This window comes from Anas platyrhynchos, chromosome 18, assembly GCF_047663525.1.
Source record: "Anas platyrhynchos isolate ZD024472 breed Pekin duck chromosome 18, IASCAAS_PekinDuck_T2T, whole genome shotgun sequence".
Lineage (NCBI taxonomy): Eukaryota > Metazoa > Chordata > Aves > Anseriformes > Anatidae > Anas > Anas platyrhynchos.
The window spans coordinates 4,520,057-4,546,236 of NC_092604.1; the positions used below are offsets into that span (position 1 = coordinate 4,520,057).

Below are 26,180 nucleotides of genomic sequence, written 5' to 3' on the forward strand. Positions count from 1 at the left end.
ATCAGTTTGGCTGCTAAAAACAGTAATAAATTTGGGGCTATTTTTTAAGCTTCTGTCTGTGCCTTGTGGATATATTCTGCCTTGATTTATAAACTTCTCATCCCATGAGGTTACAAGGCAGCCTGCATCAGACACGAGTTTGGCTCAGTGAGCATCTCCACTGTTGTGAATAGGCATCAGTCAGCTGAGGCTTACCCCAGCATGTTACCTCTTCTCTAGAAATGCTCTGACAGGGAAAGAAAATGAAAGCCTTTTATTAGTTACCTGGGTCAGGGCACGTGCTCAAAATACTCGCAATACATTCTTTAGCATTCAGTAACTATCTAATAGTAATTAAGTGCCTACTCATCAGGAACTGCATGCACCAAAAACATGGATTTTTTTTTTTCCCTAAGGTGTTGCAAATTAACCAATACAGATCACCACCAATGTCAGCGGTCATGCATATTCTCTAATATGTGTGGGCAGTGCTGTGCGCAAGATGGAGAAAGAAAGACCATAAAGGAGCTAGTGAGAAATGTATTCAAGTAAATTACAAGAGGAGTGAGAGGTGGGTTGGCTCCCAAGACCAGACTGTTGAGCCCCCAGCCCTGAACAGGCTGTTAGACATAGCTCAGGTGGATGTGGAAGCAATGAAAATATGATGTGGATGTTTGTTACCAATAGACACGTGATCAGTAGTGGAAAACGTGTTGGTCTGCTTACACCCCTGCATCTCGCTGTTAAATATCTCAGGCACAATAAATCCTCGCAGAGCACAAATATGGATGAAAAGAAATCCGCTTAGGAGCCCTGATTCGTCTGCTCCAAGGTAGTGTTGCAGCTGTGCGAGACAAAAATGCTGCTGCTGAAAGCAGGCGGGAGAGCAGAGTTGTTCCCAGGCTGCCTCCATCGAGAGGAGAGGGCACGGTGCCCTGGGCTAGCGTGGCAGCGTGGGGGAGCAGCTGGCAGTGGGAGCAGTGGCAAGAGCAATGTGCGAGTGAAGTGGAACGGAGCAGCAGTAACCAGGCAGAGCGTGTTAGCAGCAGTCTGCTGCAGCTGGCTCCTGGAAGGCAATTCCAGTTATTGCTGGAGTCCCCTGTTACGGTTTCTCAGTTCTCTTCACTAGCCATCCCTGTGCCTCTGATTTAATTCAGCATTGATTTCTGGGCCAGCTGGGCTTCCTCTCTAGCAGAAGCAAACTATTAACCTTAAATGCCATGGTGGAAGCAGTTGTGGTGCTCTGGCACCTGGATCCAGGTCGTAGCAAGGATGGATAAGGGAATTGGTTGCTTTTACCTGGTAACATCTCATGTGCTGGTGCACATGAACACGTGTGAACTCCCTGAAGCAAGTGCGTGTGCATTTTGGGAGGCCAAGAGTTCATTACAATGCATGTTTGAAGATCTTTGTTTTTTCCTTTATACGTATTTCTGTAGATAAATTCTTTATTAATAGAGGTGTTGAATAAAGCTTCACATTCCCTCTACACATGAATTTGTTCCTGTGCGTGAAGTTGTTTCTCCAGCATGTAGGTATTGAAGGTGCTAAATTAACTGAAAATAGTTAAGTATCCAGTTGTTTGACCCAGAGAAAACATTGGTGTGTTTCACCATGAAAACTCCTAGATAAGGACAAGTGAAAACACCTTGAGTAGGGGACAGGTAGGGTAGGAAGGAAGGGTTATCCTCACGTTCTGCAGACTAGATCAGGCAGGCAGTTTCTCAAATATATCCAGTCAAGAACTGTAAGAGTGCCGTGATTTCCGTAAAAAGTTCTGACTTGAAACCTGTCATGTCCCACTTATGTATCTGTAAATTTTCTGGAGCCCAAACAGATCTCGGCACTTGCAATCATCAGCATTTTCAGACCTGCTATACTCTGGGCACTTCATTTTCCCTGTGATGACTGTGGCATAAGAACCTCAACAAAAGGCCCCACGTTGCAGACTGTTTGCAGTACTGTTTTCTGTCAGATACCAGAGCTCAGAAATGGCCAGTTCTCGAAGTCAAACACCTGACATGTTTCTAGCATGGGAGGTGAGATGCTGTCAGTGCATGTATAAAGTGCATAACCCCGTGTCTGCTCTCACGATGCTGTGCGTCCTCCATAGAAATATCCATTTTAGGAGGGACAGGGCCAGCTGTCAGCCAGTGTTTTGCGGTGTTTTAAGAAATTTGTAGTGTCATTATGCCTGCACAGATTGGTAAGTTTGACAAGATGAGATAAGTACCTAGAACTGGCCTTTGTTTTTAATTTTAAAAATGGTGTTCTTGGCAATGTTAGCCAGCACAGATATTGGCAGACCCTGAAGAGTTGTATGCTGGTGTTTTCCCAAGATGTGCCCTCTCTAGAGCACAGTTAGATGTGGAACTGGAGAGGGTCTGAGTCACTGGAGGAGAAATGTGGTGTCCTGCTGCCCCTTAAGGGGTGAAAAGTAACTGGAGCTACTTTGGAGCCCGTGGCTGCTTACTGCACTGCTTGGTCTGGGACACCACATCGCGCAGCTGCCAGCACTCAGTGGCCAAGCTGTTGAGCAACAGCTGACGGAGCAACTTCTTCCACTTGAATGGTAGGGCTTAAAAATGTTCTGGTGGTGGCCCTTGTAGTCCCTGCGGCTCTCCTCCTGGAGGAGGTGCAGATGTCTGTGCTGCCTCTGGGCAGGGGACTGAGGGTGAAACAGACCACTGCCCACCTTTCATCTTTTACCTGGACAGTATCAGTGAGGTATGTGACTCCTCAGGCATGCGTTTTGGACTTCGTGTGAAGTCTGGAAAGACAGCATCAGCTGTAGGTTCAAGGGCACAGATCTCCCTGCAGGACTCCTACAGGCTCCTTCTCCTGGCCAGCTCAGGCAGAGTCACAGAGCTGCGAGTTGTGTCAGGCTAAACGGTCCTGACAGTCCCTGCCTGAGCAGAGAGGCTAGGCTGGGCTTCAAATTCAAGAGCTGGTGGTGTACGTCCTCAGCTTGGGAGGGCTCTTTTCAGAGCAGCACAGGAGCATTTAATAGGAAGCATGATGTGGCAGCAGTGCAAGCTCCGTGTTGCACACGCGAGAGCAGGCTTGTTCCGAGGTAGCTTGTCTCTTCCTCCCTCATCTCTCCATGGCCAGCCAAAAGGTAGCCAAAGCTCAGGTCGTTGCCACGTCCTTCCAGATCATGGCTCAGGAGCTAATGGAAGGATGTTTGTTAAATAGCTGGTGAAATAGAGGCTCGGGTTTGCTTTCTGCTTCTGTTTGTAATGCTGCTGTCTGTGCTGGACGCTAATGATTTTATTTTTTTTCTGGGGGTAGTAGTCACATGAATAATGCATTCCCTGCTGAGCCTTTTTAACAGTCCCCTAGCTGCTTCCCATCTGAAGGGAAGTGTAAGAGGTAATTAGCAGCCACTTGAAAAAAGGATTAGCAGGTGGGTGGGAGCTACTGTTGGGTTCATGCATGGGATTGCCATGGAAATGCTGAGATTTCCTGGCACTTCATCCAGTGTGTGGGCTCCAAAGATAGTTGCACTCATGGGCCTCTCTCCTTTCGATCTCACTACCCTACAAAGGGAGCGGCTGCATTTTCCTTCCGGACAGCTTCTGCAGGCGGTGCCATCGCCATCTGCACGCACGATGAAGCCTGCTATAACCATGGGTGCTGTGGAGAGTGGGACGCTGTGTTGCAGCTGTCAGCTGAAGTCTTTTTGCATTTCTTTCATGTCAAACCAATTGGCAGAAAAATAGAAAAAAAAAATTAAAAATGGTGGTTTGCCCCTCTTAGTTAAAAAAAAAAAACAAAAAAACAACAACAACAACAAAATCGGTGCACAAAGAACATTCAGCGTTTGTGACTTCTTACAGAAAATGATGCTAACCATTGTCCTGCAACCCTTCCCCTGCTCAGCAGCCCAGGTGTGGCTAAACCCTTGAAGTAGACAGGACCACACAGCTGAACAAGGGCTGTTTTGCACATAAGTCATTTCAGGCTGTGCACCAAGAGCTGCATTTGCTTCTAGCCCCATCTTGTATGGTGGCCACGTACAAGCTTGAAATATTGGGCATATCTGTGAGGAATATCTCTCATTTCAGAGTGAGTTCTGGAGGCCTTCAAGGCTATGGGCACACATTTGTCATAAAAGGTTCCTCGGGGGATGCCTACCATCTCTCTCTCTCCTTTCCCCTTCCTGTAACAGCCTCCTGAATGTGTCGGTGTCTGGGGTACTTTGGTGTGAAGCAGTAAAGTGTGCAATTTGTTTCAGATCACCTGTTAGCAGACTCCTATATCGGCCAGGAGGACTCCCCCGAGATGCAGCAGGCAGCACAGAACAAGCGCAGGCTCTCCGTCATCTCAGATGGCAAGTTTGAGAGGAGCTTCTCTGAGGAGCAGACAGAGAAGATGCCGAGCGAGGGACCGAAGCCACGGGTCTACACAATCTCCGGCGAGAGGCCGATGCTGTCAGACCACGAGAACGAAAGCATGGAACTGGTGGTGATGAAGGGGGCTGCCCAGGAGGAATGCCACCACAGCCACCACGCGCACAGCGCTGGCGGCTCTCACGGCGTCAGCAGGCACTGCAAGGGCTGGCCGGGCAGCCGGCAGGGCTCCAAGGAGTGCCCAAACTGCTCCCGGCTTGCTGCTCCCTCACATCATTCCTTTGACCTGGAGCAGCATCAGTCCGGTGAGACTGGGTGGCACAGAAAAAGGCTGGAGAGGATGTACAGTGTCGATCGAGTGTCCGGTAAGTAAAGGCAAGTGCTGGATGCTGGAGGGACACAAAAGGACTTGTCAGCACGTGCGAAGGGTGACACCTGTCTCTTCCCAGCGTGGCAGTGTCATTGCCACGTGCCTTGAGCTGGGCCCCTTAGTGTTTCCCCTTCAGCTCCTTGCTGGTGCTTTGCACCAGCGTCCACAATGAGGGATTGTCAGAGGGGGAGTTTACAATAATCTGAGCTCCGTTTGAGTCCAACTTGTCCAAGCCCCATTGTCTCTGCTCGTCAGCAGCACACAAGCTGGGTGCTTTTTCCAGTAGCTTGGTGCACCTTAGTGAGTGCGACCTCTGTGGCTCCCTTTCTGTTGAAGGAGGAGCAGGAGAGGAGGGGCTGTGTCAAAGCACCCATGTTTTTCTTGCTCGTCCAGGAGGCTGTTCAGAGCAGGACTCTCTCCTTTGCTTCATTTGGGGTGCTCAGAGGGAGCCTCAAGCTCAGGTAGATCATTCTGTACCACGTTGCATCCCCAAAATGCTTGTCCCTGTGGCTGGAAGCAGTTTAGCAAGGTCCCTCAATTAGTGCCACCTCAGTCCTTCCATAAGTAATAGCAAATAATACTGGACTTTTTCCCACACTTACTATCCATTTGCTGAATGTTTTCAGGGAATTTGGATTGTAATTGTTTAATTACATTAAAAAATTCCTGATCATGTTTTAAAACTTAACCATTAATCAAATATTTGTCACAATCTATGCACTTTGAATTATAAGCTAGAACACGGTCCATCTTTGTCAGCTCAATATGCAGCTGGCAAAGTCTGACCAAATTTGTCTGATTTTTTTAATGCCCATATATATTTTTTAGGTAAACACACATCAAGGCTTTTAGAGATGAGTGTCCAGCCAGGAAATGTCATTGTTTTCCCCTTGAAAAGATTTAGGTAGAGTATAAGGACTATGAAGATCCCACTGTACACCTTTCCTGGGTTCACAGTGATGCTTACTGCAGGTAAAATTACAGCAAGCTTGGGTTCTGGACTGTAGTTTCATAGTTGGATGCTTAGAATTACATAACTTAATTAATATATGGGTTAATCCTAAAGAAATAAAAAAAAAAAAAAAAAAAAAAACGATAATCAAAAGAACAGAATACCTAGAGTCCAACTAACTTCTGTGTGTGATTTCAACCATTGTTTCCCTGTTTGTACCCTATGATTTTGGGGCTTCACCTCAGAAACTACATGTACAGTTTAGAATTTCATATTTTTATTGCTGAAATGAAAGAAAAGGAGAAATACGATTGTCAAACATACAGGAAAAAGTCTTCTGTGTTTTACCAGTTGAAAGATGGCTCTGCATATGATGACACAGCCAGAATCTTGCTTGAAAATAGAAGAAAGCCCTATCAGTCGTAGCCTTTCGGGAAAGAGATCACAATCCCAGGGGCTTAGTCTTGTGGAGATGAGGGTGCTAAATTGAATAATTTGCAGCCTCATAACATGTTCTGAATTAAGAAAGTGAGTATTTCTGGTTCTTGTGTTAAAAAAACTTTACTTGAAAGCTTTCCTGAACAAATCAAAATTGTACTCTGTGCTGCGGGACCGAAGCAGGTCACTTGATACAGAGCCAAAGAAAGGCTCCCGATTGCTAACAGAGGAGTTTAACTCCTTGTAGCTGAAGCTGAACTTTGCTGGACAAAACATCATCTAGCAAATGCTACAGGGAGATGCCATGCTGCAGTTCTGAGACTTGGGGTCTGTAATATGCATTTTCAACTAGGCAGCAGTTTTCATTAGGGCTGGAGATTGTGTTCTGAAAATACAGCAGAGTAGTTGCTTAAATGGGAGCAAAGTAGATAGTGCTGAACCTGCAGATGCCTCCATGAATATTTCACATTTTGTACGGGCAGGCAACAGCCACCCTCTGCACACGTCCCCAGTGTCTGAGCTCCTGCACGTGTGGCTGCACTGGCAGCACTGTGCCTCTGAGACCAAATCCCGTCCTAGCACTGGCACCACGGGCTGAAAGTTTTCTCAGCTTGGTCTCATTTGCTCTGTCTGTCCAAGCAATGTTACTCAGGGGAGAAGAAAAATTGGAGAGAATTGAGTTGCACATTTATAGCAGGTTGCAGGAAATGTTTCTTGGAATGTCCTTCATGCATGGCTAGCAAAGAAATCAGAGCAGAGATGAATGGAGCTGAGAGAGAGACTGATTTCCCTCGAGATTTGTTTTCCAATGCTGCTTTCTCCATTTGGATTGACATGACAAGTTATTGCTGCAAACAACACTCATGGCAGTTAGTCCAGATTGGCATAATTTAATATGGATTTTTATGCTGAGTTTATGATGCCTAACACCATTCAAGAAGCACAAGCTGTTGTCTCCTGTGCTGCACCCAGCCTCTGATACAAACACATCACTCATGGACGGAGGTGCTGAGATTTCCATGCAGCCTGGCAGGTGCTAGAAATGCTGATATGGTGTCATCGTTCCTTCAGTCTTACCCATCGTTCCTTGGCTATTCATCCCAGTCGATGATAACAAGCAAGGAGAATGAGATGTTCTACTTAGCCAAAAAAGAGCCTCCTACCTGCATCTGGAAGCAGAACAGCTGTAGGTATAATCTGACTTTTAATCTTGCAGATGAGCTCTGGAGCTGAGCTCAGCTCCCTGGTCCCCAGCTGGGTGCTTCTCTGCTCCTGCTCCGCTTCTGGCTAGTAGAGAGGAACCTCTGAAGGGTCACAAATCCTTTTATTCTCTGTTGAATGCTGTGGGTAGGGGAGAGACATTTTTATTAGGTTGGCTTCCCTCTGTCAGAAGAGGAGAGGAGGATTCCAGCCATAGTCCAGACAGCACCTCATGAGGATATTAGCTGCTGCTCATAAGCTCTGCTTTGAATCAAAACTAGTGACTTAAAAGCTGTAAAATGTATTAAGAGGTTGTAATCTTTTGAGATGTGTAGTCCCTGAGAATTCTGTACAGAGCTGTTGGCTAAACGAGAATTTGTACAATTTCTCCTCCTTTGCTGCTTTTGTGGGTTGGAGTCTTTAAACAAATAATTCATTTGCATTTTGAGCTGTTTTGCATTTCTTCTGTAGCTGGTTTTTGGAGGACAGCAAGCAGAGGAATTTCATAATAACTATTTAACATACTAGAACTCAGACTTCATTTAAAATATTTATTTCCTTAGGGTGCCTTTATACAAGGCTTGGCATAAACTGTTAGCTGAGAAGGAGTGTCTGTTACAGCTTCCTGTGTAATTTCTAAGAAGCTCCACTTCAAAGGCAGTCTCCCCACTTAGATCTCAGCTTTTTGGGTGTGTGTGTCTGTAATTGCAGCTATTTTGTGGGATTGATTGGGTTTTGGCCATCAAAAGTGAGTTTAAAAAAAAATACTCTAGATAATGCCAGAATATCAGTGACTAAGATACTGTAGTTGCTACTGATCTTAAAAGCTGAGTGAGTGAATCTAGACACACGATTAGCAATATGAGGCAAGGCATTAAGCAAGGGAGTCACAAACTGGAAGTGAAGCAAGATGAAGAATGAGGTAGCTTCAAATCCTGGGGATCCCGTGCAGCAAGATCTCATACATCTGGTGTCAGTGGGTTTTAATGTTACCTCTGGTTCCCTGACTGACCGACACCGATGTGAGATTTCTCAGTAGGAGCTGATTCATAATTAGTGATTTATTTTGCTGCCTGCTTTTTGTCTTAGTGGCCATTATGTGAAGATGATGCGGTGTCCTAATGTAATTAGGAAATAATCCTCAGTTGGTTCAGGCAGGTCAGTGTGTAAACACAGGGGACAAATCAGCGCAGTTATCTCCAGATTACACAGCTGATGTTCTGTTTGACTTCTAAAACCAGAAAAACTTGTGAAGTCCCGGTCATCAGGAACGACTCTATGAGATGTATATTGGAGAACCTCAATGGGAGAAAAAGAAAGTACATTTCTGGGTTACATTTCCGAATAGAATAAGCTGAATGCTTTTCATCTTCCACAGGAGGCTGTATCAGAAAGAACTGGATGAATAGGACATTTCAAACTAATGGTAGTAAGGAAACAGCAAAGGCAGGAAAACGCTTTTAATGAAAAATGTTTTTCCCGTGTTTTTTTTTTTTTTTTTTTTTTCCTCTTGTTCAGATGTCTCTTTTGTAGTTCCTAGATCATTCTAGCCTTCTGTGCTTAGGAGAGAGCTTTCATTCTTCATTAGTAGTGTGATAGACAGGCTTAGCATAAATTTACAAAACATTTGGTGGTAGCGTACATACCAAATGAGGGGATGAGACTCTCTTATTTAACACAGGGCAGGATGCTGAAGAAATGTACTAAGAGAAGGAGGCTGGGAAGTCTTGCTGCCTGAACAGTGGCTCTGCCTGCTGGATGTTCAAGTTTTGATCTCTCTCTTCCAGATGATGTCCCCATACGAACCTGGTTCCCAAAAGAGAATCTCTTCAGTTTTCAAACTGCTACTACAACTATGCAAGCGTAAGTGAAACTACTGCCTTAGCTTTGATCCTGTATCTTAAAGTTTGTGACCCACTCAAAACTGTATCTGAGAGCACGGAGCAAACTAAGTTATATGTTTGGCACTGCAATCGGAGTAAAAGAACCTAAATGAGAACCTGTTCTTTTTTTTTTTTTTTTCCAAAAAAGAATTTCTTCTTTTTTGCACTCATAATTTCTCTTTCCTATTACTCCCACTTGTTTGTCTTTCCCTTCTTTAAGTCCTTGTGCTTCCTTTATTTTCTCTGTGCCACTGTACCCTGTCCTCGACTGCCTCTGCAGAGCAAGGGTCTGGTGGGAACACCAGCTGAGACCCTCCACCAGGTACTTCTGCTGCAGCCGCTGCTCTGAGGGAATGTTAATCCGGGTGCCATCCATCGCTCCAGACAAGTACATCTCTGTATTATGAGGTGTAGCCCGATGGCTTAATATGATTTTCTGGTCATTTGAAGAAGGTGTCAGTAAATAGCTGTGAAATGTGAATGGATTGGAGATAGTAGTAGCCTCTCCCTTCACACTCCATGCAGGATTTGGTGCTGCTGGATGCTGTGCACTGGGGAAAAGCTGTTCTCAGAGGACGTGAGGGTGTAAAGGAAGCCTCATTTCAAGGTTGTACCCAGTTACCAGGAAAAGATATCTTTCTCATTTCAGGTATTTCCTACCTGGATGAAAAATGAAGGCAGGTGATGAGGGAAATGAAATAACGTTGTGTCTTCTAAGGCTTTTCTCCAGTCTTGTCACCTTCTTCCTGTGTCCTTCTTCCTTCCTACATTCATGTCACCGTCAGCTCTACTATACCCTTTATTTCTCTTTGTTTAATCCGCTCTCTCCATTTTGTAGTCTGTTTCTCTGCCACTTTTTTCCCTCATATGTTGCCCTCCCCACATCCCCCAAAGAAGCTGGTGGTTGATCTTGGGATAACCCAGGCCGAATCAGGCCTGTAGGCACTAAGGCCGGGAGGGCTGTGTTCAGTGTTGGGGAGAGGGGACTGCTGAGATATGGAAGGGATCTCTGTCCCCAGAAGAAAGCTCTGTCTTCATGCCCTTTCACTCCTCACCATACCACCTCAGCCGGAGGTGCAGCCCACCCTCCCAGCCTGGGGAACATTACCAGGGGTCATTCGCCTGGTGCCAGCCTGCAGACCCTTGTGCTGCTTCTGTTTCTTAGCCCCAGTGTCCTCCTGCCTCCTCTTCAAGGACTGCAGGTCTGCTGGCACCCCTGGCTGGTTAATGCTCATTGGCACTGGGCTGATAGGGCCTGTGAGCAGTCTGAGGACAACGTGACGGTTTCTTGCTTTACCCTACAAATATTGGTTGGTAACAGTGAATGGTATTTTATGATTCTCATCTGGCAAACCAGACCATGTGCAAAACCAGCACTTTGCCTATGGGCACATCCTTTGTTCTCTGAAGTCATCTTCGCTGTGTATGGGGTTTGTTGCAGGATGGTGACCCCTATCAGGGCCTGGAGTTCTTGGAGGCTAAAGTCAGGTTAGTTTGGAGAAGTGCCCTAAGGAAATCCATGAGGAGCAGAGCTCTTGGTTAATGTAGATCCTCAGTTAACATTCCTGCAGAGTGTGCTGCCTCTGGAAGTCACACAGAAACATCTCCAAAAGTTCAGGGCACCTCCCTGAGCTGGCTGGGAGGTTCCCCCAGGTGCCCTTGTCCTCCTGGCCTCTGCTCTAGTGTTTTCAGCCCAGGGCTTGCTTCCTTCATAGACTGGACACTGTGAGCTGATTTCACAAATCTTGGTTACACAAGGGAGAAGGCCTCCCTGCTCCAGAAGCCCTTGGTACTGAGCTGCTGTCGTATCCTGAAGGGTCACATTCAGCTCTCAGTTGTACATCTGCATGCTCTTTGGATCTACGTAGAGCTTAACTTGTGTCCAAGCCACATGCCAACACTGTCCCAGGGAGGTGTTAGCTTGGTCAAGCATGAGTTTCACCACCAAGAGCTAACTTTAAAAGCAATTTCCTTCCACCTAACAAGAAACGTTTGTCCCTTCTGGAGTGAGGATTCCCTCAAGATGCTGGCCAGGGCTGAGCACTAATGAATTCCTCTTCTTTCTCTTTTTCCCTGCGTCTCCTGGAATCTCTAGCATCTCGTAAGTATAATCTTATTTTTTTATTTCCTTGTCTGTTGGTGTCTGGGATAAACTGTCCTCTCCTCTCCTGTCCATCATATCCATTCGTGCTTTCCCTATGCTATTTGTCAGCTGGCAAGAGGTTGGTTAGATGGCTACACCTGATAAGCCTACATCACACCACACCCATCCTCATCTTCAAAATGGAGATTATAGAGGCTAGCAAGCTTTTGTCCCTTTTGAAGCTGGTGTACTGAGGTTTTATGTCTGCAGTCTGGTAGGTCCATTAGTCTGTAGCAGGGATGATGGCTCTTCGCCCCTATTCTTTGGGCTGTGTTCTGGCCACTCCTACATGTATGCTTTCTTTAGGAGCTTGTCCAGCCACCTAACTCTAGGGAGTGAGGGCCTTTGGTTTGGTGACTCTTGCCCAGCCCCTGACTCGCACCCAGTCCTGCAAGGCCTGGCTGTCTTCTTCAGTCGGCCTAAACTCTTTCTGTTGTCTGGTGAGAGCTTTCCTGTCTGTTTCATGTCCTTTCCAGTTCAAAGCTGCGTAGTTGGTTAATGGCTTAAAATGGTTTCCCAGGGCATTCAGGGGCTACGCAGAAAGGAAGAGACGGAAACGAGAGAATGATTCTGCAGCTGTTATACAGAGGTAGGGCCCGCTTTCTCCCATAGCCGTAACCTTGCCTGGTGTTGCATGGGCCCTTTGGGTGTCATTAGTGACGCTTGATGGCGTTGAGTATGGTTGTCCCTGTCTGTGTTGCTGTTCATAGGGACTCTAGCAGTGGCTGTGTTGGAAATGTGGAGGTGAATGATGCTGCAGTACTCACGATAGCTTATCTCTGTCTTCTTAAAGGAACACTGTCAAGTCTCTTTTAAGCTTCCAAATATACAGAATCTATGTCTAAGGTTGAATAATATATATATATATTAATATATGCAGTTCCCCCAGCCCATTCACAGATAATTTGATTGAGATTAGCCGAATACCTAAACAGTGACTTACGTGCTATTGTTGCACCTACATATGTACCTCAAGAAAACGCAAAGGAAGGAAAAGAGGAATTTGATTGATTTCTTGTCCAGTTATTTCAAAAGGGCCCTGGTTACCCTCTGCTGGTTTCACAAGGCACATCACTTGGTCACTGTAGTAATCAGAACTGTTCTGTTTTTTTCAGATGTGCCAAGGCTTGTGTATTTTGGCAGCCTACTAGGAAGGATAACATAGCATTTGTGTCATTGGCTAAAAACTGCCGTGATCACTTCAGCACTGTTCAAAACAAAGTGGGAGAAAAACGTAATTTTTTCAATGGGGGAATTGCCAGGAAGATTTTTTTTAGTAACTTAGTGACTGTGTATTTTTTTTTCCGTCGATAATGAAGACAAATAAGAATCAAAACTGAAGACATGGTAAATAAATAGACAGTGTGTCTTTAAAAAGAAAGAGATTTCTCAGAATTTGCTAGACAGAGATGAGACTGTTAGAAAATGACTTGTTCCTGCAGCTTGTGAGTCAGGAATAGGAGTTGCATACCTCGGCGATACTGCATAATCAGGACTAAGGCTGTCGTGCCATCCTCGTGTTATGTGGACAGCTCAACCTCCTGTGGACACTTAATGTCTAGACAGGATTGTACCGTGGGAGCCAGTCTGCATTTATTGGTGGCAAAGAGGAGGTAGGATTGCAATAATGATGAAGTCGGTGTGGGTTTTTGGTCGTGCCATGCAAGCAGACCCAGCTGAGCTGTAAGGATTGCCTGGCAGTCAGCACTGAGGAGTGAGATCCCAGCCTCATCTCAGTTTGAATGCTAGTTGTGTAGCCCTTCATGGCCTCAGATGTTTTAGAAGTTCAGTGGTTATCACACAACCCTGTCCATGCACGGTCCTGTGCCTGGTGCACAGGGGGGCTGGATTGTGTGGCACGGCTTGTGTACCGCTGTGATAGATGTTGTCTTGGGAGAGCGATGCCCAGTGATTTGCTGAAGTAGTGACCATTGCAGGTAGAATTTGGGGAGGAGAAAGTTGGAGAGGTGTTGTCAGGAGCTCTGTAGAGCGCTGATGTACTTCAGCCATTCCATCACTGTCTCTGACCTCTGTTCAGATAACGCAGGTGCTTCTCTCCAGAGTGGAGATGAGCCACTGCAGGTGGCACTGCAGGACAGGGAGTAATAAGGAGCTTTTATTACTGTAACTTCAGGGGTGCTTGTTGGATTTCAGTGGGTGAAGAGATCTTGCTAGTGATCAGATAACCCTGGGCTTTTGGGGTGCAAGTGCAGAAGCCAGGTGTGACGGCTGGGCAGGTTTCTGTAGCCTGACTGCTCACGGAGCACATTGCTGCTCCCCACGTGCTGCTGACTGGGCAGTGCTGTGCCAGTCCTGTAGTGCTGACATGCAGGCACAGAGGGGCCTGAGGACAAAGACAGCTGCAAAAAGCTCTTGGAAGGCTGCAAGATGGCTGTAGGATTCCCACATTGAAGTAGTCTCAGGCTTGGATCTCTTTTCCTAAGTGCTTTTTTCTAGAAGAGCTGAGCAGACAAAAAGCACTTTTGTCCCATTCTCCAGGTTTTTAGTGCATTGCTTAGCCCTGAATTCTGCCTGGAGCTGCTTGCAGCAGTTTTTAGAAGATGTATCTAGAGAGCTGCTCTCAGCTCTCACTAATGGGAGAGACGAAGCTGTCCAGGCAGCTGGGAGCAGCACTATTTTATGGCAAAGTCTGCTACCCCCATCTCCAGGGCCTGAAGAAGCTCCTCTGTGGAGAGGACAACTGAGCATATAACAGAGAAATTAATTTTATTCTGAAATGCCAAAAGCCCTGAAGGATGTAATCAGTGGTAGCCTAGGCATTTAACGTTGGTACTCAGTGTCTGATGTGAGCTTAGTTTCACAATGGACCACAAAGACTTTCACTCCAGTGGCTTACAACATATTTAAGACCTAGCTGATAAAGAACATGCCTAGTTCCTTTAGAACATTGTATTTATTTGATTTGAATCTAGCATGCTATAAAACAGCCCAGGTTATCAGTCACCATGCACCCCAGAAGGCTTTGCATACAGTTCTGGTCCAGCATATGGCTGAAAAACATCTTGTTTTGGTTGCTTGTTCGGAGAGGCCTGTTGGCTGAGCCACAGCAGTGAATCTTCATGCATTCAAGTAGAGCCGAAATAAACCTTTGAAAAATGTCATAAATAGCCAAAGTGCAGGTGGAAATCTGTCATGGGATAGTGCTGCTGCTGGCTTCTCTGTGCACTGCTGGTTTTCCTTCCTGAGTTGCTGGATTTGGATTCTGTTGATTTGATGGGATCCAAGGCCAAAGAGGGCACAGTGCAGACCATGGTGTGGGTTAAGTGCTCTTCCTCTCATGAGGGCTGTGTTGATCTCCCTGGATCAGAGTAGATGCCTCTGACTTGGTCTGACTGCCTTGGTGTTGGTGCTGGAAGTGTCTTCCAGTCCAGTCAGTTTGCTGAAGTGTCTGCATGGTTGTAACACGTCATTACTCATCCCACTAACTCGCGTGTGAGCCAGATGACTTGTCACCTCACCTCTTTCACCAGCGGTAGTCTCCGTTGCTTGATGTCTGCGGTGTGTGTTGGTGGGACAGGAGGGCATCTAGGAACACTCCCCTGCTCCATGCAGGCTGCTGGTGTGTGGGCTCGTTGACATCCCCATGGGGCCACGGGGGCTCCAGTGCAGGGTGAAGTCACCCTGGCTGAGCAGAGCTCATGGAGGAGTGAGCCCTTCCTTGCTAGTCCACCTGCTGCTCGTTCCCTGTGTCTGTTCTGCTGTCCTGTGTGATTCCTCTTTCAGTGAGCAATGAGAAACAAAGGGAGAAGAGTCCCTGAGTCTTAGAGGGGCTGGACAAAGCGTCCCTCTGCCTCACGCTCTCAGGAGTGTCCATAATGATCTGTTTTCTGCAGACCTGAGTGCAGGCATGGCTGCATACCAGAGGCTTACCCCCTGGTGGGCTTTCCTCTGGAGCTGTGCACTCTGCAGCCCCCCTGAAATGTGCTTGCAGGAAAGCACAAGGTTAGGCAGCAACGGCAGCCAGCTGGCCCACGAGGACAGTCAGCCCTGCTGAGCAGTGCTTCCAAAAAGGAAGAAGCCACTTCAGTATTTCCCAGCATTTTGCCCCAGAGAGCAATATGGGCTGTGTGGTTGCTAACAGCACTGGTGAGATTTTAGCAGCTGCTACGAATGTGTTTGGGAATGAGCACAGCCCTGAGCTGTGTGAGCACACTGCCTAGCAGGGCAGAGCCCAGGGCACCCCACTTTCCTGCTGGAGCATGTGTGGAAGAGAGAGGAGAGGGGAGCAGCTCCTGCTGCTTGCCAGGAGAAGAGGGAGTGTTGCCAGTAAGGGCAGCAGCAGTCTCTTCAGCAAAGTTGCAGCGCAGGTACCTTAGTCCTAGGAGAGTGGGTGCAAAGCCCAGAGCAGGCCACGAGAATGGGACTGCCAGGTAGAGCCTCCTTGCCCTGTACCACTGGCCCAGAAAGTTCAGGAACAACAACTGCGGGCTTGACAGATGTAACCCTCCCCAGCTCTGAGTGGATGTGGGTTGGGTACCCGGTCTCCAGTGTTCGAATGCCCAGAGGGAAGTATGCTGTTATCACATATTTTTTTTCCTCCCCAGCTTTTTCAGTTCCGCTGGGCCCAGCTTTATATCACTTTTCTCAGAGATTTTGTTTGGCCTTTCTTTCAGGAATTTTCGGAAGCACCTCCGCATGGTGGGGAGCCGAAGGGTTAAAGCACAAAGTAAGTGACAAGCTGTAAGATGTGGCTGTGAGGAGTTGAACTTTGTGCTGGTGGGACACAGAGAGCCCTGTGTTGTGCACATGTGTGGGTAGAAAGGACCTAGCATTGGTTGGAGAAAGGATTTGACTTGCTGATGCTGTTTTACCTTACGAGGAGAAGGCCAGATTGTTGCAAGTCTCCAAGACACACGGATATCTGCAAGCAGCCTTTAAGCTATTTCCACGGACCCTCTGCCTTGGCTGCTGGAGATTTGTGTCCTCAGCATGAGGTGTGGAAGGAGAGCTGCAGCGTCCTTGTCCTGTGTTTGCCTGGTGTTCAGCCATCACCGATGTAGACACCTGAGAGGAGAATCAGAGCTGAGCAGAGCAAGCGAGGGCTGCTCTTACCGAAGCTGTGTGCCTGCTGTGGCTCCCTGGGGACAGTCGGTGCTTCATGTGCCACGTGGACCAGTGGCTTTCCCTTTTCTCCTCCTCTGTCCCACCACAATGTCTTCTCTGCAGCAGGACCTGGGGGAAAGTTGCCCAGTGGGAGCTGAGAGGAAGGTGGAGGAGAGAAAGAAGAACAGGGAGGAGATTGGAGCAAGGGGTAAATAAGGGGAGCATTATTCCTTGCTGGGAAGAAATCACCTCTTAGGCTGGGGAAACAGCAGTTCCTTTCCCGAACAAGGCAACGCTTCTCCAGAACTTGGCTGGGATGGCTCCCTTATGGCTGTGGAATGGGCTGAGAGTGGTGTAAGCAGCCCCTGAGAGCTGAGGATTGTTCCAGAAGAGGAAGCAGCTTGTTCTTCCCACCCCCTGGCCAGGCATCGTGTACAGACTGCCCACAGCAAAGTGTTGCTGGGTTGAATTTGCATTCTTTCATCTCCATTCTCTTACACTGTGGGAAGTAGACAGCAAACAGCTTTGCCCTTTGAAGTGTCTTTATTGGCATCTGAGTTAGCACTGCCTGAAATGAACAGGGCTCACCTTCCCCTAGAGCTGTCTGGAAGTTCAGGCATGCCTCTCTGCCTTGGTAACTCTCGGGTCATGTTTTCAAAGCTTTCTTCATGTGCACCGTAGCTACGTGTGTGGTTCTAAATGAAAGCTGAGGATGGAGATCACCTGAAGAACTTACTGTGTGACTTGTCTCCCTGGACACCCACACTTGGACACACTGCAGCAGAGGACAGGTTGCTTCTCAGCTCTTGTAATGCAAATCTGCAGTGCATTCCTGTGCCCCTGACACAAGATGCTGTTACTAGATATATACTGCAGCAAGCTTGATCTGTCTGCTACCAGAAATAGGTATTAATGGCTATAAGTGGCCATTAATCTAGGTGTAATGGCTCTCACAGGGACCTGCCAAATCAGACATTGTGGTTGGCAATTCCCAGGAATTTCCTGGTGGGGCAGCCAGCCTGGGCCAAGCTGCCTGGATTCTGCTTGGGAAATGCCAGCACAAATGCCCCTGGGGGGAGAAAGGGAGAAACAAAAAAAGAAGGTTGTGGGGGAGAAAAATGCTTATGATACTGTAGGAAGCAAAATCTGAAGGATTTCTTCTTTGACAACAAAACTCAGAAAGCATGAGCTTTCCAGACACCCTTTCTGTTTGGTCCAGCTCTGGTGGAAACAGAGCAAGAACATACCCGAAAACAGATGTTAAGGGAGAAACAACTGGACGATTGCCTTCTTCTGGTCACAAGTGTTGTTGGCTGTTGAGTGCACCTTCCCTTCCTGTGAAGGCCTTTGAGTCAGAGCATTTACTCTGGGACATTGGAATAGCCTTGATTAAACTGAGGTTTGAGCAGTGTGCATTTAAGGAGAGACCATGAAGTGTCCTCCTTTTTCTGTGTTACGTATCCTGCGGTGGCTGTGGTCAGAAGGTGGGCACTTTGTGTGCTGCTGTCAGAAGACCCTTGTTTGCTGTGTGGAAAGGACACCCATTTGGCAAGTGGAAGAACGAGCACAGGGGAGATCGTGATGTGTAGCTTTGGTGGAATCTACTGGATGTTTTGTTTTGCTGGCGGCAACAGAGGTGGCTGTGGAGTCTGTTAATGTCGTGCTTTGGTTTTATCCTAGCATTTGCTGAACGGCGTGAGAGGAGCTTCAGCAGGTCCTGGAGTGACCCGACTCCCATCAAAGCTGATTCCTTCCATGACTCTCGAGAAAGTGAGTTCTGAGTCCTTTGAGCTTCCTCCTGTGGCCAAACCCTCCAGCTGAGGTGTTGACTGGAGTCCCACTGGAGTAATTTCTCTGTGCCCTTTTGTCCCATCTGTGATCTTTTTAGTTTTGTGAGATCTGAGCAAATAACACTGCAGGTATATGCACATGTTTATCTGTGTGTATCTATATGTAGAGTGCAAGCACATCTAACCTCATGCTATTGTGCAGTGGCCAAAGGATACCCAGTGGTACAGCTCTTAAGGTCCTCTATTCCCATCATCCCTTATTTGCTTGGGACCAAACACCCTACCTGGAAGCACACCCGTCCAAGGCTATATTCACGACAGTGGGGCTAACCTGCCCAGCTGCCTGTGCAAGAGCCTCTTCTGAGCTCTTTCCTAGGCTAGAATGACTCAGAGCACAGCTGTAGTGCTCTGTGAGGAGTAACTTTGATTTCCTGGCTGTGCTGACTGCACAGGTGATATAGCTTGGGGCAATCTGATCTTCCTTTGGGCTGCCAGGAATTCCTCTGGGAATCCCCAGTAATGCTGCAGTGTTTTGCTTGTGGGGACAGAGATGCTGTTCTGCTAATTTACAGGAGGAAATGCCAGCATCTTCCTACTGTCTTTTTTTTTTTCTAAAGGGAATGGCTGTTTTACACAGTATTCATTCGAAATACAGGCAAGGGACTTCATGGTAATGAGTTTGTCCATGCTGAAATGGGTTGTATTCATTACATAAATTTCATTCATGAAATCAACTAATGAATTCAATTTCAGGTAAGCATGAGGTCTAGTCCTCTTAACTATAGAAGGCACTGTAGCAGGTTGCAGGGGGAGATGTATGAAAGGCCAGGTTCAAAACATGACCCGATTGTTCCTGTGCAGTTTGACTCCTCCCTGCTCCCTCAGCTAACTCAGAGGCGAATGGAAAAGACATGGTTCAGACAGAAATGTTCAGTGCTCCAGGCACTGCCACTGGTACTTGGACATCCCAAAAGGCACAAGTAGAAGCATCTCGGTTCTCTTTCCTCAGGCTTCAGGGACCACCTCTATTTTTAACCTTTAACGGTCAATTATATTCCTTCCAGATGTTTTTTTTTCCCCAGGAGGCATTGAAGGCCAACAGGTAAGGTGAATTTGGAGAACAAATTCAAGTATATTGTTGAAATACGACTGTGTTTACTACTGTGTTTGCTATGGCTGTCCTCACACTCCGGGATTCTCTGCCAGGATTGGTTTGACTAAAAAGGCGGAGTTTCTGTATAAGCACTCAAAAGATGTAGTCCAGTAATTAATACAAGGAGACCAGCTTTGAAGTCTCTGGACTTCTGCTCATCAGCTTGGCAATGTTAAAGTGCAGAGAGTCTGTCCGCATCCCATCTCCTCCTCCATTTCTGAAATGACAGGGAATGTTGTGAAATAGCGTTTGAAAGCTAAACTTGGTGACCGTGAGAGTGGTGAAATGTTCCGTGGTATGTGGTATCAGGCTTTGTGTGTGCACTCTTCGTTTCTTAAGAGTGTTTGTCTGTTTAGAGACGCCAGCCCCAAAGTGTGGTGTCTGTCGCTCTGCTGGAGGAAAGGAGGGCACAGGTCTCATGGCTTGTGCTACTTCTTGTGAGGTAGCTGCTAGATAGGATCGAGTGTGGAAGGCAAGCTGATCTGCCCTTGTAATGCACCCGTGTTCTGACAGGCCATGACCTTCAGGATTCCTGCGGCACTTTGGATGGTGACTTTGACTTGAACTGGGAAGCAGAAAAGGAGCTTGAAGCCATGGCATGCGATGGAGAAGACTTTATTCCACCAAAAATAATGGTGAGGGTTTCCGAGCCAGCTATCTTTATCTGCTTATGCCCTTTCTGCCTTTTAACAGCTGTTAAATTCAGTATCTTCATGTGAATGTGAGGAGTGTCCATCCCTGGACTCTGCACATTGTGCCTCTTTGGGAGCTTTACATTATCTCCCATGTGGCCGAAGCAGCGGTGTGCTGCCTGCCAGGAGGGAGAGCTTTGAAAGCAGCCGAAGCTGGAGCCCAGGCTGTGCTTCCAGGCCCACCAGTGCCTGCTCCACTCTCACAGTGGTGAAGAGAGGTGCCTGAAATCACAGCACAGCCAGATCAGCTGTGTTTCAATGGCTTGTGCTGAGACAGGCCTATCTGCTTAGACTGTTACAGAGCTGGCTGAATGCTTCAGCCAGAGTTGCCAGGCAACTTGCATCTGCCTGACATCCTACGGCTGTGCACATACCTGTGCCTGATGCCATTTTATCCCTTGGCAACTGCTGAGCTCAGCCCTGGCTCGTGTCAGTTCAGGCGTGCAGCCATCCCACCACTGGCCAGCTGTGTGTGTGAATTCAAAGGCACAGACCCTCACACAGGGTGATCTTTAATACAGCCATTTGTGGGGAGGCGCAAGCTGCTGAATCCTCTGTGCACGCCTGTGTCCTCTTTACAAACTGTTACCTCAGACTCAGTCCTGCTCATCGGGCAGAGCTGTGCGCTCAGTTGCTGGGCGTTGGGGAGGCTGTGATGCCTGAGGTGCTCCGTAGAGGCCCACAGGCTGGGAGGACCTTCCCCAGCAGTGCAGGTAGGCTGGATGAGCTGCTGGTTTGGGTAACACCTGGGAGCAACTGAGCAGGACGCTATTAGCAAGGCCTTTGTGCTTCTGAACAGACTTGATTGGCTTCTCCTTATCCTCTTGCACTTCTTTTTTTCCCTTACAGCTCATTTCTTCCAAGGTGCCCAAAGCTGAGTATGTCCCAACAATTATCCGCAGGGACGATCCCTCTATCATCCCCATTCTCTATGTAAGTATATCGCTTCTGCTGTGTCCAGGAGTGCAGAAGCTGGCTCCACACAGATTTTTTTTTCTTTTGTTTTTGCTTTTGTCCTTATACCTAATTCCTGTTACAGTGATTTGGAAACACTGCTGGACCCAGATTTGGGGTCTTGCACGGTTCTTTGAGGGCTGAGGTGTAGATGGAAGAGCAAGGTGGAGTGAAAGTTGCGTGTGTGGGTTGTCAGACTGTGTAGGCACAGCCAGGTAGTGTGGGAAGGTGAACAAAAGAAGATAAGGCAGGCCTGAGCATATCAGTAAAGCTGTGTGTTGCAAGGTTCGGGGCTCCTCCTCATGCTCATACTTAGGCAGTGCGGGACCTCAGAGCTCTGCAGTGGACCATCCCACTATGTGCAGTGGTGCATCCCCAGCAGTCATTAATTTAACCTTGATTTTCACTAGGAGTCTTGCCTGAGCAGGTGTCTGAAATACCACCAGGGAGTCATGGGTCTCTTTTTCCTAATCACTTCATATTCACTTAAATTGAAAGGGGAGGGTTGGACAGACAGCCCAGAAAATTCTGTCTCCATGTGCAGCAGACAGTGCTGCTGGAGCTTTGTTACTTCTCTCTGAGAGCTGTACAGTTGTCTTGCTGACCCTGCCAGAGGCAGGTGTGTTTGGGGTGTGGCTATTTGTTAGCCAGCTTGAACATCTGTAAAGCCATCATTTGGCCACAAAACATGGGCCAAGAGGAAAATACACGATAACATTGACTGCATCTGATGGCACGTGCTTTGGACTTGTCTGTGGGTTTCATCTCCAAGTCTTTAGATGGACTTGGTCTTCATGGACCACTCAGAATTCAGTTTCTTTGAGATGTGTTTTAGGGTGGTAATTCCTGTGATATTGACTAGAAGCCATCAGCTGTTCTGATCATGCTTTACAGCATGTTTGTCTGGGAATATGACAGTATGCAATATTAGAGATACATCAGGGGAGCTGGTGCAGTGACCTTGATGTCTACCCTCTCTTTGTTTCCAGGACCATGAACACGCCACCTTTGATGACATCTTAGGTACGTTGAGTGTTATTTCTTTTTCTTTACTTCTGCCTGCTGCAAATACAATTAGTGCATTAAAGTCACTGCCCCATGCCTTACCTGCCACGTGCCACAGTGTTTTTATCACTCCAGTGATACCTGATGCTCAGTCAACTACTATTGGATGTGCTGCAGTAATAAAACTTCACTTCTGTAGGTGATTTTTTATGCCAGAGTCACAGATTATGAAAGGGAAGTTTGAAGCACAGGGCAGCAAAGATACTGGTTTGTGATACTTAGGGGAGTGGAAGTATTGATGGGGTCAGGACAGTAAGGTCTGGTACAGTGCTGTGGTCACAGCAGAGCAGTGTCTGGTGCTGCACCATACCTTGCCTGTCCTGTGATGAGCCCCATTCTCCTGCTTTCCATGGCATGAAAGCAAAGGGTTTGCTTTGATGTCAGTGGGAATGGAGGTACTGAGCACCTCTCACAGCTTGGCCTCCTGCCTGCAAGACTAAACTCTGGTGAGAAGAAAAAGGATTCTGAGAGATTGATTTTTAACTTCCTCTGTTGTTTATCTTTTCCAACATGTTTTGTTTTGTTTGTTTGTGTTTTGTTTTCAGAGGAAATAGAGAAGAAGCTTAACATCTATCGGAAAGGCTGCAAGATCTGGAAGATGCTGATATTTTGCCAGGTACATAGAAGTTCTTAAACACTTGGGTAGTTTGTTACAAATTCCTCTTTTTCTTTGGGGGAAATTACGTGGAGGAACCAATATTCCAAAGTCAGGTTCTGTTAGAGTAAGCACATGTATACAGCTTTCACATCTCATTTCCCCAGACAGTGAGCAGTCACAAGATGCTGTGACAGCAACAAATAAAATTTGACTTAGTGTAGCCACCTCCAGAGCTGGGCAGCTTTTTGGCTACTTTCAAGGAAACCCAGGCAAACCTGTATTAGCACAGACTTCAAAAGCAGGCTTTTGGAGAGAGAAAGAAGCATTTCTGATATGATGGTTATAAGTTTTCATACAGCTTCAGTATGACACTGACAATGGAGGGTGTTGTTGATCTGACCGACAGATGGCACAGCTTGGAGCCTCAGTGGAGGGAGAGGGGTCAGGGTACAGACACGGAGCTGTGGCTGGGACAGATTTCGGCCCTGCTCTGTCTGGGCCTTGCTGGGGATTTCCTTCCTGAGGCTCTTATTCCTGGGGTGGTCATCTCTGGACTCCCCCGGCAGCTGTGCAGGGAACCTTGAAATGGGAAGTGAGGAGATAAACTGACTTGAACTTCCTTGTACGTGCCTAATGCTGCAGAGCAGTAGTGTTTGCACCCCACTAAGCTGGAGATTGCAATTTTTAATTTTCCTGGTGTTGTGCTCAATCTTTTTATATCTGCTACTGCCAAATAGCAGTTCTTCTACAGTGATATCTTGTCTGCTTATCCCTTCTTGTCTGCCCACCATGGCAAGTCCCCTAACATCCCCAAATGAAAGGGACTTTCTTGTCTTCCCTATTGCTCTCCAGTCACCCACAGTGAAGTTTTTTTTTTTTTTTCTTTTACTGCCTCTTTCTAGAGTGAGGTGGGCATGTAACATTAAAAAAACAGAGAATCCAACCCCCACCATACTCCCTGTATGTGAATATTTTCTGAGTTAGTGCCTACGGTTTCTCCTCTGGAGGTTGTAGCCGCTGTGCCAGCCTGGCGTGTCCGCTCTGCTCTCTTGTGGCACTTCTGGGTATGGCTGTACAGAATAAGAAACGTGTCCAGGGTCTGTTTCTTTAGGTGGTTGGCATCTGTCTGTCTCTCTCTTGCAGGGAGGTCCCGGCCACTTATACTTATTAAAGAACAAAGTTGCCACCTTCGCCAAAGTGGAGAAGGAGGAAGATATGATCCTGTGAGTGACTGTTGTGTTCTAGACTCGCATAATGTTTTTCTGCTCTCTTTCCTCTGTTTGTGGTATGTGACATAGAAGTAGAGGCAGAGGGAGATAGGATGATTTAGCCTGGGGAAGAGGAGGACGAGGGTGAATTTAATAGCAGCTTACCCCAACAGCTCTCCCCTTGAGGGAGAGCTGCAAAGATGACAGAGCCAAGCTTGACCCTGGACTGGTGTTAGCCCTGGGACGGGTCAGCAGAAGATTTATGCTCTTATCTGCTGTTTAGTATGTCTCTGGACTAGTGATTAGCAAAAGAGAAAAATTGAAGTTCCCTGTCCTAACAAAGGCTTTGCTGACCAGAAAACAGAACGTGCACCTTGTGCTTGGAAGTGGCTGAGGTAGCTTTTCTAAGCAGGCGAGTAGTGGCAGAAATCCAAGTCATTCCCCCACAGCTGTCTCTGATAACTGCCCTTCTAATTGCAGGGGGAAATGGAATTTGTCTCTGCAAAGCCTGCTCAAAGTCCAGCACGTTGCTGAGGCAATTCTACTTCTCCTTGCAGACAGTTATGCTTTGCCTGTTTTGCTGCCTGCTTCCTTGTGCTGGCTCAAACTTACTTGGCTAACAGTGCTTCGTTGTGGGGGAGAGCATGTATACCAACCTGTTCCTATACAACATACTGCTGGCATGAGAGTTGAATATTAAAATCCACATCTGTTCAGCACTCTCATGCTCTGGCACAAACACTGTCAATAAAATTCTAAGGCACGTGTTTCCATGCTTCCATACATGCTTCCGAATGCACTGGAAGAATAGCTGGTCTGAAGTTGGTAATTCAGGCACCTTCAGAAAGCTGTGAACATGCAGCTGAAAACTTAGATATTTGGAAGCGAATGTCTCCATCCAACCTGTACATGCCTGGGAGGCAGTCCTGAGAAGAGCTTATACCACAAACAAACATCTGCTCACAGACCCAAAGAGGAACTGCTGGGCTTCAGAGCCCACCAATTTGCTATAACCATTGCCCAAGGAAGGGGGTTGTGTTTCATGGCCCTAAGACACAGTATGTCACTACTGTCACTACTGACATACGGTGTCTGTGACACTACTCACACAGCATGTCAGCAGTGACAAAATGTAAAGTAGGTCTGATTCTGCTGAGCAGCAGCAAGCACTGGCTAACATTAAACAACCAGAAAAAGAAACTATCTGGCTGCTTTCTGTTGATATCATGTGCTGGGAATGAACACTAATTACACTCCTGCTTAGAAAGGGCAATTCTTGATAGAAATGGGAGAGGGAAGATGGGAAATGGGAGGGAACTGCCACAGAAAGAATGCCTAGTAAAACTGCCAGTTTAAGAACACTCCTGGTGGACTTTGCTCCCTTGTCTTTACCTTGGAGCTCTTTTGACTCAATGGGCAGCTCCTCCTTCTCTACTGTGTGACTTGAACCTGCTCTGCCTGTGCTTGTTCTTTTCTAAGAGCTAGTGGCTCTTCCTGGGCAGCTTGCCTCAGGCCCTTGTTTGTGCTCCCACATCCGTGTGATTATTGATGCATATGATGAGATACATTTCTAACTGGTCTATTTTGTTTCTTCCAGCTTCTGGAAGAGGTTGAGCCGTCTGATGAGTAAAGTCAATCCTGAACCAAATATCATTCACATCATGGGCTGCTATGTTCTTGGAAACCCCAATGGGGAGAAGGTAAGAGCTTCCTGGGTCACCTCTCTGGGAATGTCTGCTGAGTAGCACCAAGCCCAGGGAGGCAGCAGTCACACTATGCAGTCAAAACCTTCCTTCCTCTGCTGTTAATGGATGAAACACCTGTGGATTGTGCCATCCCCAGAGGGCAGGGGAGGACTAGTTGGTGACATGCAGGAAGGGACAGGAGCCAAAGCCTCTAGGGGGAAACAGTCAGTCAAAGCATTTAGCTTATTTATTGCTGAACTAGATGTTTTAAAAGACATGTAGTGGAACGTTTTCTAGAGGTAGGGAAGAAGGATGAGTAATTCTGGATGCCCTGGAGTTCATCCTTGTTTTCAGCTTCTAACTCTTGATATGTTTTCCTTTCAGCTATTTCAGAATCTGAAAAACTTAATGAATCCTTATAGGGTTGCCTTTGAGTCTCCACTTGAACTATCAGCTCAAGGTAATTTCTTTTCTGTACAAAGAAATGCGTCTTCATGATCAGCCTACATCTTATAGTGGGCATCTTCATGAAAAAGCAATTTTGAGCTCTGTTAAGCTCTGACATGATCTTGCTTTTGCTTGCAGTCACCTTTACTGTAGTTCATTTGCTGAGCCTGGTTTTCCCCTTGCAGTTCTGCCACCAGTTTGTTCCTT

General features: G+C 47.0%; 1 protein-coding gene across 6 annotated transcripts in view; it reads left to right on the forward strand.

Annotated features, from left to right (window-relative positions):
• NSMF (NMDA receptor synaptonuclear signaling and neuronal migration factor) overlaps positions 1-26,180 on the forward strand; it is a 50,094-nt gene that overhangs the window by 14,448 nt on the left and 9,466 nt on the right. For 2 of the 6 annotated variants that reach the window (XM_072025378.1, XM_027470941.3), the window contains 12 exons: positions 4,217-4,696; positions 9,079-9,154; positions 11,838-11,906; positions 15,952-16,004; positions 18,062-18,151; positions 19,838-19,959; positions 20,866-20,949; positions 21,960-21,993; positions 22,581-22,651; positions 23,777-23,856; positions 25,439-25,541; positions 25,911-25,986. In XM_072025378.1, the coding sequence (XP_071881479.1) occupies positions 4,264-4,696; positions 9,079-9,154; positions 11,838-11,906; positions 15,952-16,004; positions 18,062-18,151; positions 19,838-19,959; positions 20,866-20,949; positions 21,960-21,993; positions 22,581-22,651; positions 23,777-23,856; positions 25,439-25,541; positions 25,911-25,986 (1,291 nt within the window). In that variant the 5' untranslated portion in view covers positions 4,217-4,263. The remainder of the gene's footprint in view (positions 1-4,216; positions 4,697-9,078; positions 9,155-11,837; positions 11,907-15,951; positions 16,005-18,061; positions 18,152-19,837; positions 19,960-20,865; positions 20,950-21,959; positions 21,994-22,580; positions 22,652-23,776; positions 23,857-25,438; positions 25,542-25,910; positions 25,987-26,180) is intronic. The other 4 variants (XM_072025375.1, XM_072025376.1, XM_027470944.3 and 1 more) reach the window with 4 other exon arrangements.